Source organism: Scyliorhinus torazame, chromosome 7, assembly GCF_047496885.1.
Source record: "Scyliorhinus torazame isolate Kashiwa2021f chromosome 7, sScyTor2.1, whole genome shotgun sequence".
NCBI classification, from domain to species: domain Eukaryota; kingdom Metazoa; phylum Chordata; class Chondrichthyes; order Carcharhiniformes; family Scyliorhinidae; genus Scyliorhinus; species Scyliorhinus torazame.
In genome coordinates this window covers 259,604,523-259,623,288 of record NC_092713.1, presented here as the reverse complement: position 1 = coordinate 259,623,288, position 18,766 = coordinate 259,604,523, and the positions used below count along the sequence as shown (strand labels likewise).

General features: G+C 48.1%; 1 protein-coding gene across 1 annotated transcript in view; it reads right to left on the bottom strand.

Annotated features, from left to right (window-relative positions):
* The window catches only part of LOC140426991 (polypeptide N-acetylgalactosaminyltransferase 10-like), a 167,483-nt gene that overhangs the window by 84,380 nt on the left and 64,337 nt on the right, over nucleotides 1-18,766 (bottom strand). Inside the window, exon 3 of the mRNA XM_072512346.1 lies at nucleotides 9,516-9,654. Within this exon, the coding sequence (XP_072368447.1) occupies nucleotides 9,516-9,654 (139 nt within the window). The remainder of the gene's footprint in view (nucleotides 1-9,515; nucleotides 9,655-18,766) is intronic.

Genomic DNA, 18,766 nt, shown 5'->3' with positions numbered 1-18,766 from the left:
ACTGTGTGTAAATAAATGAGCATTACTTTTGAACTTACTAACTGGTGTACCAAGTCATTGATCAGTATTCGGTTCTGAACCTTGTGGCGGTGTCGAAAGATACCTGGCGACTCTTGAGCAAACGTGATTAAATAGAGCCAAATTAAGAACCAACCAAAAGTTAGCAACAATGGGGAGGTTCGAGGAGGTCACGGAGCAATCGGTCGCGGCATTCCCGCAGTTGTCCCAATTACGGGAGAATGCCCAACAGCCACCTCCAGCATTTTATTGAGAATAGCTCCCACTGCCACCTTTTAAATGTTCATTCACCTGAGGTAATGGTGGTGCTCCGAAAGCTAGTAATTTGAAACAAACCTGTGGACTTTAACCTGGTGTCGTAAGACTTCTTAGTGTGCTCACTCCAGTCCAACACCGGCATCTCCACATCACACCTTTTAAATGAGAAGTAATGAGGTTGTGTGCAGTCTTATGGCCAGAAGGGGCAGCAGTGAGCAGGTCACGTGCCCTGCACGTACATTTGACGTCAAGCGCTCTCCACCTCTTCCATCAGGCAGGAGATACAAAACTCTGAGAACACGCACTAACAGGTTCAAAAACAAATTCTTCCTCACTGTTACCAGACTCCTGAATGACCCTCTTTTGGACTGAACTGGGGCGGGATTCTCCGCAATTGGCGCGATGTCCGCCGACCGGCGCCAAAAACGGCGCGAATCAGTCCGGCATCGCACGGCCCCAAAGGTGCGGAATTCTCCGCATCTTGAGGGGCCGAGCCCTCACCTTGAGGGGCTAGGCCCGCGCCGGGCTGATTTCCGCCCCGCCGGCTGGCAGGAAAGGCCTTTGGTGCCCCGCCAGCTGGCGCGGAAATGACTTTGCCATGCGACGCATGCGCGGGAGCGTCAGCGGCCACTCACGGCATCCCCGCGCATGCGCAGTGGAGGGGGTCTCTTCCGTCTCCGCCATAGTGGAGACCATGGCGAAGGCGGAAGGAAAAGAGTGCCCCCACAGCACAGGCCCTTCCGCGGATCGGTGGGCCCCGATCGCGGGCCAGGCCACCGTGGGCCCCCCCCCCCCCCCCCCCCGGGCCAGATCGCCCCGCGCCCCCCCCCCCCCCCAGGACCCCGGAGCCCGCCCGCGCTGCCTTGTCCCGCTGTTCGAAAGGTGGTTCAATCCACGCCGACCCGGTGGGGGGGGGGGGTCGGAGAATCGCGCCCCTGATCTCTTTACACATCTTCTCTACTGAGTATTACTACACTCAGTATGCTTCACCCGATGTCTATGTCTATGTATTTACATAGTGTATTTATGCATGTCTCATGTTTTTTCACATATGGAACAATCTGTCTGGCTGTACGCAGAACAATACTTTTCACTGTACCTCGGAACACATGACAATGAATCAAATCCAATCCAATCTATGTACGTGCTTTAGGCGCAAAATCACAGAGGAGAACTTCTTCAATTTTCTTGCTGCTGGTAAGCAAGACAAGAGGATTGTGAAGATGAATCGTGTTCTTATAAGTACGAGTCGGCCAGAGAGACAAATAGGCAGAGTACTCACTGGACCCAAGGATGTGCAAGTTAGGTGGATTGGCCATGCTAAATTGCTCTTAAGTGTCCAGAAAAATGTTAAGTGGGGTTACTGGGTAATGGGGATAGGGTGGAGGTGTGGAATTAAGTAGTGGAATTAAGACTAAGAAGTCTTACGACACCAGGTTAAAGTCCACAGGTTTGTTTCAAATTACTAGCTTTCGGAGCACCACGATTACCTCAGGTGAATGAACATTTAAAAGGTGGTCTTTCCATGGACCAGTGCTGACTCAATGAGCCGAATGGTCTCCCTCTGCCTGTAAATTCGCGGATTCTATGACAGGAACTCACAACTGAATCTGCTTGTGGAAGCTGTTCAGGGGAGTTCAGGGCAGGGCAGAGCTACTGTTAGCTCTATACAGAGATCCTGGGTATCTTGTTAACAGTCTTCAAAGAAGGAACTTCACTCGGGAACAAAGCAATAGAAAGATTTCTTGAGGTCTGGTTTGTCAATTGTGCCAGTGCAATAAGGATGCAAAATCCAAGTGTGTTATATGCAGGAGTGTATTGGCAAATAAGAGAAGTTTCAGATTTTGAAAGAGAAGTGGTGGGTGAAAAATTCCTTGAGGTTGAGGCACCGGTTATTAACTTATAGCTGGCACCAAATGAAAAGGCTAAGCTGCTGTACCTGATCTGTGACCGCACATTAAAAACACAACCCAAATGTCCATGAGGCTGTCAGCATAAACAACCCTTATTGTTATTTTATTAAGATGATATTTTATATTCAACAAAGTTACTCTTTAGTGAGGTTGTTTTAAGCATTAATTATGAAGTTAGTAGGCTACTAAAAATCTAGTTATCCTTCATGCAACAATTTTACAAGCTAAAAATAGAAGAGTGAAAGCTCTCGTCAGTTCAATGAATTCTAATAGACAGTCTGGGGGTGGTCAACAGCACCTTTTCTGGAGAAGTGGAGAATAACAACTTTGAGATTTCCACTTTCAGCTGCACATGGTTGGACTCCAGAAGTTGGTATCAGTTCCAGAGAAATAAAGCTGGTGAGAGCTGACAGTTTCACTGCCAGTACCACTGCAAAATCAGGACCAATACTTCTGAGGGCTAGGGCAGTGAGTATCAGCAAGATATTTCATCGCAGCTGAGAAAGATCCTTTTCTAGCATATTTGCACAAGCTTGCTCTCAGTTGAAGTGGCTGGATTGTGATTGGAAGCTTTGGCTGTTATTCTTTTCTAATCTCACCCACAATTGTGAGCAGAATGAATATTGCCTCATTTGAATCCCTCTACAACTGTAAAGAGTGGGTAGTCTTTCAAGCTACCTTCATTTCTTTTTGTGAAAATTCTTAATTTTTCGAGGATAAAACTCAATTTATTCTCCTTAATCCAGTCTGGGAAACCATATTGAGTGTTAAGGAGGGGGGCAAGATTCTTCACGGATGAATGAGGATCTAAGGGTGAAGGTCGAAGATATGACAGAGACATGAAACAAATATTACTCCTTTGTTTTGCCGAAAGAAAAACTTAAATTTGGGCATTTATGCAATGTCGCTCACAACATATATCTAGGTTTTTTATGTCGGAAAACAAAACAGCCAATCTGCTCCCTGCAAGGTTCCACAAATGAAGCCATGAAATAACGACCAAATAACTGCTTTGAGTCAGTACAGAAAAGGCCCTTCAGCCCACACATCTGTGCCGGCCAAAAACAACTATCTAACCATTCTAATCCCATTTTCAAGCACTTGGCCCCTGTAAGCCCTGGGATCACATGAGCACATCTCAATACTTCTTAAATGTAATCAGGGTCTCTGTCTCCACCACCCTTTCAGACAGCAAATTCTAAACACCCACCACCCTCTGGATAAAAAAGTTTTTCCTCACCTCCCCTCTAAACCTCCTGCCCCGAACCTTAAATCTATGCCCCCTGCTCATTGATCCCCTCCACCAAAGGGAAACGTTTGTTCCTGTATACCTATGCCTCTCATAATTTTATACATCTCAAGCATGGCCCCCCCTCAGTATCCTCTGCTCTAAGGAAACCAATCCAAATCAATTCAGGCTCTCTTCATAACTTTTTTTCCCCTTTTAAAAAAAAATTTGAGTGCCCAATTATTTCTTTCCAATTAAAGGGCAACCTACCCTGCACGTCTTTGGATTGTGGGAGTGAAACCCACGCAGACACGGGAAGAATGTGCAAACTCCAAACGGACAGTGACCCAGGGCTGGGATTTGAACCCAGGTCCTCCACGCCATAGGCAGTAGTGCTAACCACTGTGCCATTGTGCCCAGCTCTCTTCATAACTAAAACTCTCCAGCCCAGGCAAGATCCTGGTAAATCTCCTCTGCACTCGTTCCAGTGCTATCACATCCATCCTATATGGATTCCAGAACTACACACAACACTCTAGCTGTGGCCTAACCAATGTTTTATACAGTTCCAGCGTAACCTCCCTGCATTTAAACACTATGCCTTGGCTAATAAAGACAGGTATACCATATGCCTTCTTAACTATTGTATCCACCTGCTCTGCTGCCTTAAGGGACCAGTGTCATTGCACACCAAGGTCTCTCTGGTCCTCAGTGCTTCCCAGGGTCCTGCCGTTTATCATGTATTCCCTTGCCATTTGTCCTGCCCAAGTGCACCACCTCACACTTATCTGTGCAAATTCCTATGCCACTGATCAGCCCATCTGACCAGCGCGCCTATCTCCTCCTGTAATCAAAAGCTATCCCCCTCACTATTTACCACCCCATCAATTTAAGTATCATCTGCAAACTTACTGATCAACCCTCCTACATTTATTCCTAAATCATTTATATAAAGCACAAACAGCACAGGCCCCAACATGATCCCTGCAGGACCCCACTGGACACAGGCTTCCAGTCAGAAAAACACCCCTCAACCATCACCCTCTGCTTCCTGCCACTCAGCCAATTTTGGATCCAATTTGCCAAATTTCCTTGGATCCCATGGGCTCTAACCTTCGCTATCTGTCTCCCATGTAGGACCTTATTAAAAGACTTGCTGAAGATCAAGTTGACTACGTCAAATACATTTCCCTCATCTACACACTGGTCACCTCTCTGAAAAATTCAATGAGGTTGGTCAGACATGACCTCTCCTTAACAAAACTATGCTGACTGTTCTTGATTAATCACTGCCTCTCCAAATGCAGATTAATTCTGCCTCTCAGAATTGCTTCCAATAAAATCTTTCTGTCTCACCCTTGAACATATTAACGACCCAGCCGCTAAAGCTTCCTGCGGTAAAAAATTCCACAGATTCATTACCCTCTGAGAAGTATCTCCTCATCTCTGTCAATAGTACATTCAGTTCCCTCGTCCAACTCATTAATAGATATTGTAAATTAATCTGGCCTCTGCATTGATCGCTGTGGTACTCCACGCGTTACAGGTTGCCTTCCTGGAAATGCCCCTCTTATCCCAACTCGCGTCTTTTATTAGTTAGCCAATTCTTAATAATGTACTACCCCAACACCACGGACTCTTATCTTATTAAGTACTCTTTTGTACAATACCTTATCGAATGCTTTTTGGAGATCCCAATAGCTTACATCGACCAGTTCCCCTTTATCTATCCTGCTCATTACCACCTCAAAAAAATTCTAATAAATTTGTTAGGCATGATTTCCCCTTCATGAAGCCATGCTGACTCTGCTTAATGACGTTATGTATTTCTGAATGCCCTGCTATTACGTCCTTTATAATGGACTCTTAACATTTTCCCAATGACAGATGTTAAGTCAACTATAATTCCCTGTCCCTTTTTGAGTAAGGGTATTACATTGCTAGTTTTCCAACCCTCTGGGATTTTTCCAGAATCTAAGGATTCTTGAAAGATTATCAATGCAGCCACTATCTCTACAGCTACTTCCTTTAATATCCTAGGATGTAACCCATGAGGTCCATGGAATCTATCCGCCTTTAGCCTCATTAGTACATTTTCTCTAGTGATAGTTATTGTATTTCCTCTCCCGCTTTTGCCTCCGTTTACCATCTCATCTGAAAGGCAGCATCTCTGGCACTGTTGCACGGCTTTGAATGTTCGGCCTATACTTCATGCTCAAGTCTTGAATTCATAACCCCCAAGTTGACCAATAGTATACGCACTTAGCCAAACTGAAAGTAGAATGTCAGCATTCAAGGGATATGGAAAAATTATTTAAACTTGATGGGAAAAGAGATTTGGTTCTGAATAAAATTCGTACGCATGGTGTAGCACACACGCTAGGTTGTTTTTTTTGCAGGAAGTGCAAAGGGTAGTGGAGGCTCTAACCACAATTTTTCACACCTCTGTAACATGTCCAAATTATGTCAGGCTGGAAAGTCACCCACCTAATACCTCTGTTCAGGAAAGGAGAGGAGGAAATAGATGACCTAGTCTAAGGTATCCAATGTCAGTTGTGGGAAAGCTTCTAAAGTCCATAATTTGAGATCAATCTTGAGTATTTCGATAGGCTAATCAAGGATAGCCAGTCTGAATCGGTTACTGGCAAGTTGTCTTTGTTAAATTTTAATGGATTTTTTTTCTGCCGGATTGCATCAAGTGAATCCAGTAAACGTGCATAAGACATTTCAGAAGATGTTCGAGGAGGTGACACACAGAGGCTAATCCCAAACAAAACGTAATAGTTACGACCCTTGTGGTCCATGGCCTGGGTTAAAGGGACATAGAAACATGGGCTCTATTTAATTGGATTGTGGCTGATTCACATCTCAAATACATTCATCTGCAATTCATCCATTTCTTTCTATCACTCTAAACAAAAATCGATTGGTATCACTCTTTAAAATTTCAACTGCCCAGCATACACAGCCTTAGCAGGGAGGATAACTGCACATTTCCACCACCCCTTTCTGTGTGAAAGTGCTTTCTAATTTTAGCCCCAGTGGTGCTGCCCTAATTTTTAAGGTACTGGAACAAAGTACTATGAATGCTAGAAATAGGAAATAGAGAGAGAAAATACTTCAAATACTCAACTGATCTGGGAGTATTTGTGGAGAGAAAAAATTAGCATTTCAGGTTGGGAACCCTTGGTTCTGAACAAGGATCTCTGACTTGAAATGTTAACTCTGTTTCGCTCTCCACAGATGCTGGACAGGGTGAGTTTTCATTTCTAATTTTAAGATTATACTTTCATGCTCTGGAATCTCCTACCAGGGGATCAGCTTCGCCATATTTACTTAATCGAATCCTTATAAAATTTGAAACATCTGGGGCGGGATTCTCCAATAATGGGGCTTCCCCACGCCAGCGACAAAACCCGGGCGTTTCACTCTGGACTTTTATAGGCGGCCAGCAGGGCCCCGGATTGCTTCTCAGTTCTGGCTGCAGATATGGGGCCCTGCACTTCCGGTCGGGAGTCCGCGCATGCGCACGGTGGCGGCCGTGCCGTGGGACATGGCAGACTCAGCCCGCGGAGCGGCACCAGGAATGTAGGTCCCTCCCAAGATCTCGCACACTCATGGATCGGTGCCACCCGAGCGCTTGCCTGGCCGTTTGACAGCCCCCCCCCCCCCCCACCACCGGTGAAGGATCCCCCCCTCCCCCCACCAGGGCAACCGCGGACCGTGTCCGCAGCCACCACCGGCCGGCCGTTCCTGACAGGCAAAACATGGTTAGAACCACGTCCTCAGGAACTCGGCCAGTTGTCCACGGAGAATCGCCGCGGGGGCCTCTGTCAATGGCCCCCTACCCGTGCCGTGTCGACCGCACGAGCGCGATTTGCGGCGATTCTCCGGGGACCAGAGAATCACGGGAGCACCTTCGCGCTGGATTTCCGTGTCAACGCCCATTCTCCACTCCCGCGCCAATCGCAATTTCAGCACGGAGGCTCGGAGAATCCCGCCCCTGAATTAGATAATCCCATGATCTTCTGAATTTAAGTCAAAATACAACCCAAATCTGTACAGCCTTTCCCTCAATTGTGAAGTACATAACCTCTCTGAATTGTTCACAGTTGCATCTAGAGTCTCTTTACGGAGATAATCAGACTTTAACGAGTTACAAATGGCTGACTGGAAAAACTGTTGGGAGGACCAACTTCACCTGAAATAGGCAAATATTTTACAGGGAATTAACAAGGTGAGAAGAGTTCATTGAAACTGCTCAAAGACCCGACTTCGGCTGAAAGCAGCATTGCCTTTTAACGGGTAGGTACAAAGGCAAAGAGAAAAACAGAAACTGGTTGAAATACTCAGCAGGTCTGGCAGCATCTGTGGAGAGAGAAACTGGGTTAAGGTTTCAGGTCAATGACGTTTTGTCAGACATGCGTAAAGTGAAGTTTGAAGCCACTGCAGACAGGGAAACGGCTGAAGGGGGAAAAAACAAAAAGGGAAGATCTATGATATGGTGGTTTTTAGGAGAGATTAATTTGAGTGAACAACTATTTGCTGAAGTCATGCTGGAATTGTGGAGCCAGGTACCCGAGTACTTCTAGTGAATCATGAACTCAATAATAAAGAATCATACGCAAAAACATCTTATATAACTTAATTGGGTACTCATGTTGGATCGTGTAACAGGAGTTTGTTAAAGACTCGGGGCGGGATTCTCCCCTACCCGGCGGGGCGGGGGGTTCCGAGCGTCGGGCCGCCCCAAATGTGCGGAATTCTCCGCACCTTTAGGGGCCAAGCCCTCACCTTGAGGGGCTAGGCCCTCACCGGAGTGGTTTCCGCTCCGCCGGCTGGCGGGATAGGCCTTTGGCACCACGCCAGCCGGCGCCGAAAGGTCTTCGCCGGGCGACGCATGTGCGGGAGCGTCAGCGGGCGCTCACGGCATCCCCGCGCATGCACAGGGGAGGGAATCTCTTCCGTCCCCGCCATAGTGAAGACCATGGCGCAGGCGGAAGAAAAAGAGAGTGCCGCCACAGCACAGGCCCGCCCGCGGATCGGTGGGGGCATCCCCCGGGGCCAGATCACCCCGCACCCCCCCCCCCCCCACCCCCAGGACCCCGAAGCCTGCCCGCGCCGCCTTGTCCCGCCGTTCAAAAGGAGGTTTAATCCACGCCAGCGGGCGAGGGTTGACAGCGGCGGGACTTCGGCCCATCGCGGGCCGGAGAATCGCAGGGGGTGGGCCCGCCGACCGGCGCGATTCCCGCCGACCGGCGCGATTCCCGCCCCCGCTGAATCTCTGGTGGCGGAGAATTTGGGACGGGGCGGGGGCGGGATTCACACCAGCCCCCGGCGATTCTCCGACCCGGTGGGGGGGTGGTCGGAGAATCGCGTCCCTGGTTCTGCAGCTGTTAGAACGGATATCTATATCTAAAGTAAAAAATTATTAAACATATTGGTGACCTCAGCGTTATTTACCCTCCTTCACCCCACAGGTTCATCAAGTCAAATGTGACATTATCAGATAAATAAAGGCAAACTATTGCTGATGCAGGAAATTTGAAAATAAAATCAGAAAATGCTGCAAAGGTTCAGCAGGTCTGGCAGCATCTGTGGAGAGAGAAACAGAGTTAATGTTTCAAGTCCGCTTGATTCTTCTTCTTCTGAAGAACACTGCCAAACCTGTTGAGTTTTTCCAGCATTCTGTTTTTATATTATATGTGACAAAACAAACTAAAGTATACTAATAATCTTTATTAACACTGCAATGAAGTTACTGTGAAAAGCTCCTCGTCGCCACATTCCAACGCCTGTTCAAGTACACAGAGGGAGAATTCAGAATATCCAAATTACCCAACGCATCTTTCGGGACTTGTGGGAGGGAACGGGAGCACCCGGAGGAAACCCCAGACACAGGGAGAACGTGCAGACTCCACACAGACAGCAACCCAAGCCGGAATCGATCCTGGGACCCTGGAGCTGTGAAGCAACAGTGCTAACCACTGTGCTACCATGTCGCCCAAAATATTGTTGACATAGATATTTCCAACAACACTTAACCAAGTAACGGCAACTTAATTAATTGCAAAGTGGAAGGAAGCTGTTTCACTTACTTTGGATGTCGAATGTCAGGGAGGCTCCGATTGAGAGAGATTTTATTACTTGCGTAGATATTGAAACCATTTTCCCTGTATGCTTGGTCAGCTTGATCTTCATCAGACAGTGGGACAGGTTTCCCCTGTTCCCCAAGTCCTAACGGGATAAAGCAGAAGGAGAAAACTGAAATGTATATTCACTCTCAATAGTTAATCTTGGGATCTACCAAATATACAATTAAATCTTCATTCTTTAGTGGCGGCTTTCTTGCAATGGTGCATTATCTCTTACAGGATATACTTAATGATCATTGGACAAAGCTAAATAAAGCTTTAGTGTTAAAGCAAACTATTCACAGGCTCATACTAATTCATAGTCTTACTGTAGATTGCTTGAAAATTTAATTTGAAAGGTTCAGTTCTTAAATTGCTTGCTCAAGCCTTCAATTAAAAGGCCTAGCCAGTCCACAAGTATGGAAAGTCCGAACTAAAGGCTTCCACAGATCGAGGATCAGTATTGTGTACCCTCAGCATGGTTTTTTTTGACACACATGCCATAACTGACCTAGTTTTTCAAAGCTTATATATTCTTGCAACAATGTACCATACATGAACCGTACATACCAATCTTAAGAAAAGCATCTAAAGCCTCTTGTCAATTGGAGCAACATTAGTTTCATTCATAAATCCTCTCAGGTACTCCAGCTGGGGTTAATTGTGCGCTCTATTACCAGCAATTGTGTTTAATTGTATGCGGGGAGCAAGTATTGACGAGGGCTTCTCTTCAGCTACCATAAAGAGATACTTATTGAAACTGAAGTGCATTTGAGTATGGAGGTTCATGCACATAATCTGTTACTCTACAAATAAATGCAAAAAAAAGTAAAGATTGGCTCAACTACTGTCGGCACGGTAGCACTGTGGTTAATACTGTTGCTTTTCACAGCACCAGCGACCCGGGTTCGATTCCCAGCTTGGGTCACTGTCTGTGCTGAGTGTGCACGTTCTCCGCGTGTATCCGTCGGTTTCCTCCGGGGGGTCCGATTTCCTCCCACAAGTCCCAAAAGACGTGCTTGTTAGGAGAATTGGACCTTCCAGAGCTACCAACCTTTCCCAACAGGAAACAGTATTCCAGATACCAAAAATCTGTATTTTGGCAGTAAAATCGGTATTTTCATTTCAAAGAAAAAAATGCCACCAATCTGAACTACAGCTTTTACACCTTTATTGCACAAATCTAAAACACAAATGGAAATGCAAATCCAATGCTTGCAAATACAAATGCAAATACATGTAAAGTCACCTCGATGCGAGACCACGCGAAGGATCACATTACAAGCTTGCGCTGTATAGTGTGTAGGGCGGGGCCTCTGCGCGGAGCCCAGTCTTCCAGCAGCCGTTGCCAAGGAAACCAATCGAAGCATTTCGGGAGGAATGCATTGCCAATCTCATCCCCCAGACCCCACAAAGCCAGCCAGCCCTTTACAGGCAATAGCTTCTTAATATTTTTTTCTTCCCTTCCCAAAAAAACTCCTCTGCCTTAAATACTCTCCTTCAGTGTGGTGTCAGGTTGGATTTGACCGAGGGCTGTAGTGGATTGTGTATTTCAATGCGAGAAATCGTATTGCCGTATTCAAGCAGATTTTCTGTATGAAATACGGGAAATCCGTGCTGGTTGGCAGCTCTGACATTCTGAATTCTCCCTCTGTGTACCCAAACAGGTGCCGGAATGTGGCGACTGGGGATTTTCACAGTAACTTCATTGCAGTGCAATGTAAGCCTACTTGTGACACTAATGGGTTATTATTATTACCCTGCACCAACTGACTTTCTGGAATAGAACAGCCAGGTTTTGAAAAACAAGATTTAATACTTAAAAACAGCATTTCCCAGTTGTCTGGTCCAAATTTGTAAAATACTGATGTGGCATCAAAACAGATCATTTTCTTGAACAACAAATAAAAATAACCTTTAGATTGTAACAGTGCCTTCATAACATCAAAATTAATTACCACTCAAATTATCTAAGAAACAGAAATTCTAAAAACAAACATACAACCATACGGGTTTGAAGCAAGAGTAGGCACTACGGCCCTTCGAGACTGCTCAAGTCATTCAATAAAATCTTGGCTGATCGGCTTGTAACCTCCCACCTACCCCTGATAATCTTTTACCGCCTTGTTTATCAAGACTCTATCTAACTCTGCCTTGAAAACATTCAAAGACTTTATTCCACTGCCTTATGAGGAAGAGTGTCCCAGCCTCAAGAGAAAATAAATGTCTTCTTGTCCCGGTCTTAAATGTGTGACCCCTTATTTTTAAACAGTGACCCCTGGTTCTAGATTCTCCCACAAGATAAAACATTCTCTCCACATCCAGCCTGTCAAGACCCCTCAGGATCTTATTTGTTTCAATCATGTCATTGCTCATTTTTGTAAACTCCAGCGGGTAGAAGTCTAACCTGTCCAATCTTTCCTCATATGACAATCTGTCCATTCTGGTTTTAGTTTAATAAACCTTCTGGGCTAATGCATTAAAGGAGGCTAATACTGTACACAAGACTCCAGGTGTGATCTCACATCTGTACAACTGAAGTACAACTTCCCTAATTTTATATGCAACTTCCCTTGCAATAAATTATAATATTTTATTAGCTTTACTACTTACTTGCTACTACACACTAGCCTTTTGCGATTCATGCATTAAAACCCCCAGATCCTCCTTTCTCAGGGCTTTGCAATCTCTCCATTTAGATAACATGCTTTGTTTTTATTCTTCCTGGAAAATTAACAAATTCACATTTTGTCATATTATATTCCATTTGCCAGATCTTTGCCTATTTGCTTAACCAATCTATATTTTTTGTAGCTCATGTCCTCTTTACAACTTACTTTCCTACCCATCTTTGTACCATCAGCAAATTTAACAACCATACCTTCTGTCCCTTCATCCAAGGCATTTTTATATAAATTGTAAGAAGAAAGGACATAGGTTAAAGTGGAGGGTAGCACTGTTGACCAAGGATGGCATTGATGCAATAGTAATGATCTTGGTTTAGGAGATCAGGATGTTGAATCAGCTTGGGTGGAGATGATAAATAGTAGGGGAAAGAAATCACAAATGGGAGTGGCCTACAGGCCCTCAGCAGGAACCACAATATAGCGCAATATATACAAGAAGAAATATTGGGCATTTGCGATAAAGGAATGAACTAGAGTGATTTTAGTGACATATAAACTGAAAAAATCGTATCTGCAGCAGTAGCCTGGACGAGGAGTTCTTGAAAATGCTTTTGAGATACTTCCTTGAAGCAGCACATTCTGGAACAAACCAAGAGGTTATACTCAACATTGTGTAATGTGACAGGATTAATTAATGACCTCAGAGTAAAGGCACCCCTAGGTAACAGCAACTACAATACAATTGAATTTTACATCAAGTTTGAAAGGGAGATGAATCGGACTAACAGTTGTATGGGGTGGCACGATAGCACAGTGGTTAGCACTGTTGCTTCACAGCACCAGGGTCCCGGCTTTGGTCACTGTCTGTGCAGAGTCTGCACGTTCTCCCTGTGTCTCCGTGGGTTTTCTCCGGGTGCTCTGGTTTCCTCCCGAAATACGTGCTTTTTAGGTGAATTGGACATTCTGAATTCTCCCTCAGTGTACCCGAACAGGTGCCGGAATGTGGCGACTAGGGGCTTTCTGCCGAAGTCTCCGGTACCGGAGATTGGGCGGGAGCGGGAATCAGGCCGTGCCGGTTGCCGGGCCCCCCCGCTCAATTCTCCGGCCCGGATGGGCCGAAGTCCCGCCGAGAAATTGCCTGTCCCGCCGGCGTAAATGAAAGTAGGTATTTACCGGCGGGACAAGGCAGCGTGGGCAGGCTCCAGGGTCCTGGGGGGGGGGGGGGGGGGGGGGGGGCACGGGGCGATCTGACCCTGGGGGGTGCCCCCACGGTGGCCTGGCCCGCGATCGGGGCCCACCAATCCGCGGGCTGGCCTGTGCCGTGGGGGCACTCTTTCCCTCCCGCCTCCGCAACGGCCTCCACCATGGCGGAGGCGGAAGAGACTCTCCCCACTGCACATGCGCGGGAAACTGTCAGCGGCCGCTGACACTCCCGCGCATGCGCCGCCCGGGGATGTCATTTCCGCGCCAGCTGGCGGGGCAACAAAGGCCGTTTCCGCCAGCTGGCGGGGCGGAAATCCCTCCGGCGCCGGCCTAGCCCCTCAATGTCGGGGCTCGGCCCCCAAAGATGCGGAGCATTCCACACCTTTGGGGCGGCGCGATGCCCGTCTGATTGGCGCCGTTTTGGGCGCCAGTCGGCGGACATCGCGCTGTTTGGGGAGAATTTTGCTCATTATCTTTACTCCAGAATTATCTTTGTTCCAGAGTTAAGGAGCTGGATTCTCCGCTGTCAGGATTCTCCATTGCGCTGGCAATGCATCCACACCGGGGGATTTCCCGACAATCTCCAGAAAACTGGTGCAGCGGAATGGAGAATCCCGCCTAAGATTCTTCTTTGTTAGCTGTTAACCAAGGGCCTTGGAATTCTGTACAGAGTTAACACTAGTACCGCTCTGTCCTGCCATGAATTCCTCTGAGCTGCTCTCTCCAGTAGACCCAGATGAGAGATCCTGGACATTAGGTACACGGCCAATTTGTGTCTCTGGCTGTCTCTTCCTTATAACAAAATGATCCATCTTTACAGCCCTCTTGCCTTGCAAGCCAACAGCGAAAATGGAAGAAGCTGCCCCACGTGATTTGGCACCTGAAGCACATACGTCCAGGGCACTTGACGTCAAGTGGACGGCAGGGCATGTGATCTGCTCCCTGCTGCCGCTTATGGTTGGAAGCCTGCAAATAGCCTCATTTCATTCTCGTTTAAATGCCAGTAGCAGTCGTTGGGCGCTTCTCCCGCGATCAGGACCATCGCAGCTGATCGCTCCGCAACCCTCCCACACCCAGCCTTGACACATCCGCTGGTCGTGACCAGCACTTTGAAAAACCCTGCTCTAGAGCAGTAGTTCCCAATATTTTTTATGTCATGGCATGGCGTTATACTATAAAATATTTTGTGGCACACCTCCTATTTACTTCAACTGAATTGAAAAAGACTGGTCTCACTAAAACCTCCTAAAAACATGCCAAGCCAAAATGTAATACAATTTTCATCAATTTAAGTTTAGAATGAAAGCCTCATCACAATTTGCATGTCAAATACAATATTGGAGCCCGTTTCTCATCTCTGTCTTTATCTCTTACTGGGAACTTTGTTTTGTTTTACTTCTCCCCATCTTTGCTTCTGTTATTACCCCCCAACCTCTCCCCGTCTCCCTCACCTCTCCCAGACCTTTGCACCCTTTTTGTGTTTTTGCTTTTAGTGCAGGCGCACAGAGCCTTTAGTCTTCAAATCCGTGGTCAGCATCTCCAATTCCCAAAGATCCTGGGATCTCTTGTGCATGTGTCAGCCAGGAAAGGGCTCCTCATGCACGGTTTGGATGTTTTATGTTGGTAAGCCGAACCGTGCATGCACCAGCTGGGAAAGGGCCTGTGCAGTTCAGATTTTTCACATCAGTTAAGCCCATGCACATGTGCCTGACTAATGTAAAAAATCTGAACCACGCATGTGTGGCCCATTCCCAGCCGGAGCATGCATGGTTTGGATTACCAACATAAAACAATCCAACCATGCATGTGCAGCTGCACAAGCGCGAGAGGCCCAAGGTTCATCGGAACTTGGGAGAAGCCGACCATGGAGCTGAAAACAAAGGTTAGATTTAGTTTATATACATGAATGTTTAAACATGACTTCCGGGTGCGGCGATGACCAGCTGAGTCGCACGTTTCGGCAGCTCCCGGTGGAACGGACTTTTGGGCTCTTAATAAGAGCCCCAACGGCAATTTTAACGGCTAAAAGTACTGTGCGGTGAACCAGAAGGGAATCCCCCCTGGATACGGATGAAAAAAGGAGAGGAAGGTGGCCGGATTGCGGTGGATCCTTTAGAGCAGCGGCAAGGAAGGCAAGCAAAAACCAAGATGGCGTCGGAAGGTGGCAGTTTAATATGGGGCCCTGAACAACATGAGTTTTTGAAACGCTGCGTGGAAGAACTCAAAAAGGAATTGAAGAAGGAGCTGTTGGCCCCGATATTACAGGCGATCGAAGGGCTAAAGGAGGAGCAAAAGACCCAGGAGCGGGAGCTTCGGGTCGTGAAGGCAAAGGCTGCCGAGAATGAGGACGACATACAGGGCCTGGTGGTGAAGACGGAGATGCACGAGGCACACCATAAACGATGTGTGGAAAGGCTGGAGGCGCTGGAGAACAACGCGAGGAGGAACAAACTAAGGATTCTTGGTCTTCCTGAGGGTGCGGAGGGAGCGGACGTTGGGGCATATGCGAGCACGATGCTGCACTCGTTAATGGGAGCGGAGGCCCCGGCGGGTCCGCTGGAGGTGGAGGGAGCATACCGAGTGATGGCGCGAGGACCGAGAGCAGGAGAAATTCCTAGAGCCATAGTGGTGAGATTCCTCCGTTTTAAGGACAGAGAGATGGTCCTTAGATGGGCAAAGAAAACTCGGAGCAGTAAGTGGGAGAACGCGGTGATCCGCGTATACCAAGACTGGAGTGCGGAGGTGGCGAGAAGGAGGGCGAGCTTTAATCGGGCCAAGGCGGTGCTTCACAAAAAGATGATGAAATTCGGAATGCTGCAGCCGGCAAGACTGTGGGTCACATATCAAGGGAGGCACCACTACTTTGAGACGGCGGATGAGGCGTGGACTTTTATCGTGGAAGAAAAATTGGAATGAGGGGGTTATTTTAAAAAAAGAACGTTTGAAACAAAGTGGGGGGGGCGAGTATGGGGGGCAAAGAGGGGGGCAAAAAGGGGGGAAAGAGGAGTTTTATGTTATTAATCCTGCGATGTGGTAACTTTTCTCTCTTCCACAGGTGGTGGGGGGAGGAAAGGAGGTAGAAGAGATGGGGCGTTGGCCATTGGGGGCGGGGCCAAGGGGGAAGCGCGGGCTTGGCTCCCGCGCTATGATAATCATGGCGGGAATAGGGAAGCAGGAAGGCGGGGGCGTCGCACGGTGCGAGCCGAGGTCACGGGGGGAAGCCGAGGTCGGCCCGAGTTTGCTGACTTCTGGGAGCAACATGGGGGGTGTAACTACGCTAGTGGGGGATCTAGCGGGGGGGGGGGGGGGGGGGGGTGGGAGAAGGGAATTATTGGGCTGCTGCTGCTGGGGAGAGGGGGAGCTGGTATGGGGTGGGATGGGCGGGGGGGCACCGCCTGGGGGACACACAGCTGCGTGGGAACCGGGTGAGGAGCTGGAAAAAGGGGATGGCTAATCGACAAGGGGTGGGGGGGGGGTAAAAAGCCCCCCAACCCGGCTGATCACGTGGAACGTGAGAGGGCTGAACGGGCCGATAAAGAGGGCACGGGTACTCGCACACCTTAAGAAACTTAAGGCAGACGTGGTAATGTTACAGGAAACGCACTTGAAACTGATAGACCAGGTGAGACTACGCAAAGGTTGGGTGGGGCAGGTGTTCCATTCGGGGCTAGATGCGAAAAACAGGGGGGTGGCTATATTAGTGGGGAAGCGGGTAATGTTTGAGGCAAAGACTATAGTGGCGGATAGCGGGGGCAGATACGTGATGGTGAGTGGCAAACTACAGGGGGAGACGGTGGTTTTGGTAAACGTATATGCCCCGAACTGGGATGATGCCAATTTTATGAGGCGTATGCTAGGATGCATCCCGGACCTAGAGGTGGGAAAGTTGGTAATGGGGGGAGATTTCAATACGGTGTTGGAACCAGGGCTGGACAGTTCGAGGTCCAGGACTGGAAGGAGGCCGGCAGCAGCCAAGGTGCTTAAAGATTTTATGGAGCAGATGGGAGGAGTAGACCCGTGGAGATTTAGCAGACCTAGGAGTAAGGAGTTCTCGTTTTTCTCCTATGTCCACAAAGTCTATTCGCGAAGAGACTTTTTTGTTTTGGGAAGGGCGTTGATCCCGAAGGTGAGGGGAACGGAGTATACGGCTATAGCCATTTCGGATCACGCTCCACATTGGGTGGACTTGGAGATAGGGGAGGAAACAGAAGGGCGCCCACCCTGGAGAATGGACATGGGACTAATGGCAGATGAGGGGGTGTGTCTAAGGGTGAGGGGGTGCATTGAAAAGTACTTGGAACTCAATGATAATGGGGAGGTCCAGGTGGGAGTGGTCTGGGAGGCGCTGAAGGCAGTGGTTAGAGGGGAGCTGATATCAATAAGGGCACATAAAGGAAAGCAGGAGAGTAGGGAACAGGAGCGGTTGCTGCAAGAACTTCTGAGGGTGGACAGGCAATATGCGGAGGCACCGGAGGAGGGACTGTACAGGGAAAGGTAAAGGCTACACGTAGAATTTGACTTGCTGACAACGGGTACTGCAGAGGCACAGTGGAGGAAGGCACAGGGTGTACAGTACGAATATGGGGAGAAGGCGAGCAGGTTGCTGGCCCACCAATTGAGGAAGAGGGGAGCAGCGAGGGAAATAGGGGGAGTGAGGGATGAGGAAGGAGAGATGGAGCGGGGAGCGGAGAGAGTGAATGGAGTGTTCAAGACATTTTATAAAAAATTATACGAAGCTCAACCCCCGGATGGGAGGGAGAGAATGATGGGCTTTATGGACCGGCTGGAATTTCCCAAGGTGGAGGAGCAGGAAAGGGTGGGACTGGGAGCACAGATTGAAATAGAGGAAGTAGTGAAAGGAATTAGGAGCATGCAGACGGGGAAGGCTCCGGGACCGGATGGATTCCCAGTTGAATGTTACAGGAAATATGTGGACTTGCTCGCCCCGCTACTGATGAGGACCTTTAATGAGGCAAAGGAAAGGGGACAGCTGCCCCCGACTATGTCTGAGGCAACGATATCGCTTCTCCTAAAGAAGGAAAAGGACCCGCTGCAATGCGGGTCCTATAGACCTATTTCCCTCCTAAATGTAGACGCTAAGATTCTGGCCAAGGTAATGGCAATGAGGATAGAGGATTGTGTCCCAAGGGTGGTCCATGAGGACCAAACCGGGTTTGTGAAGGGGAGACAGCTGAATACGAATATACGGAGGCTGCTAGGGGTAATGATGATGCCCCCACCAGAGGGGGAAGCGGAGATAGTGGTGGCGATGGATGCCGAGAAAGCATTTGATAGAGTGGAGTGGGATTATTTGTGGGAGGTGCTGAGGAGATTTGGTTTTGGAGATGAGTATGTTGGATGGGTGCAGCTGTTGTATAGGGCCCC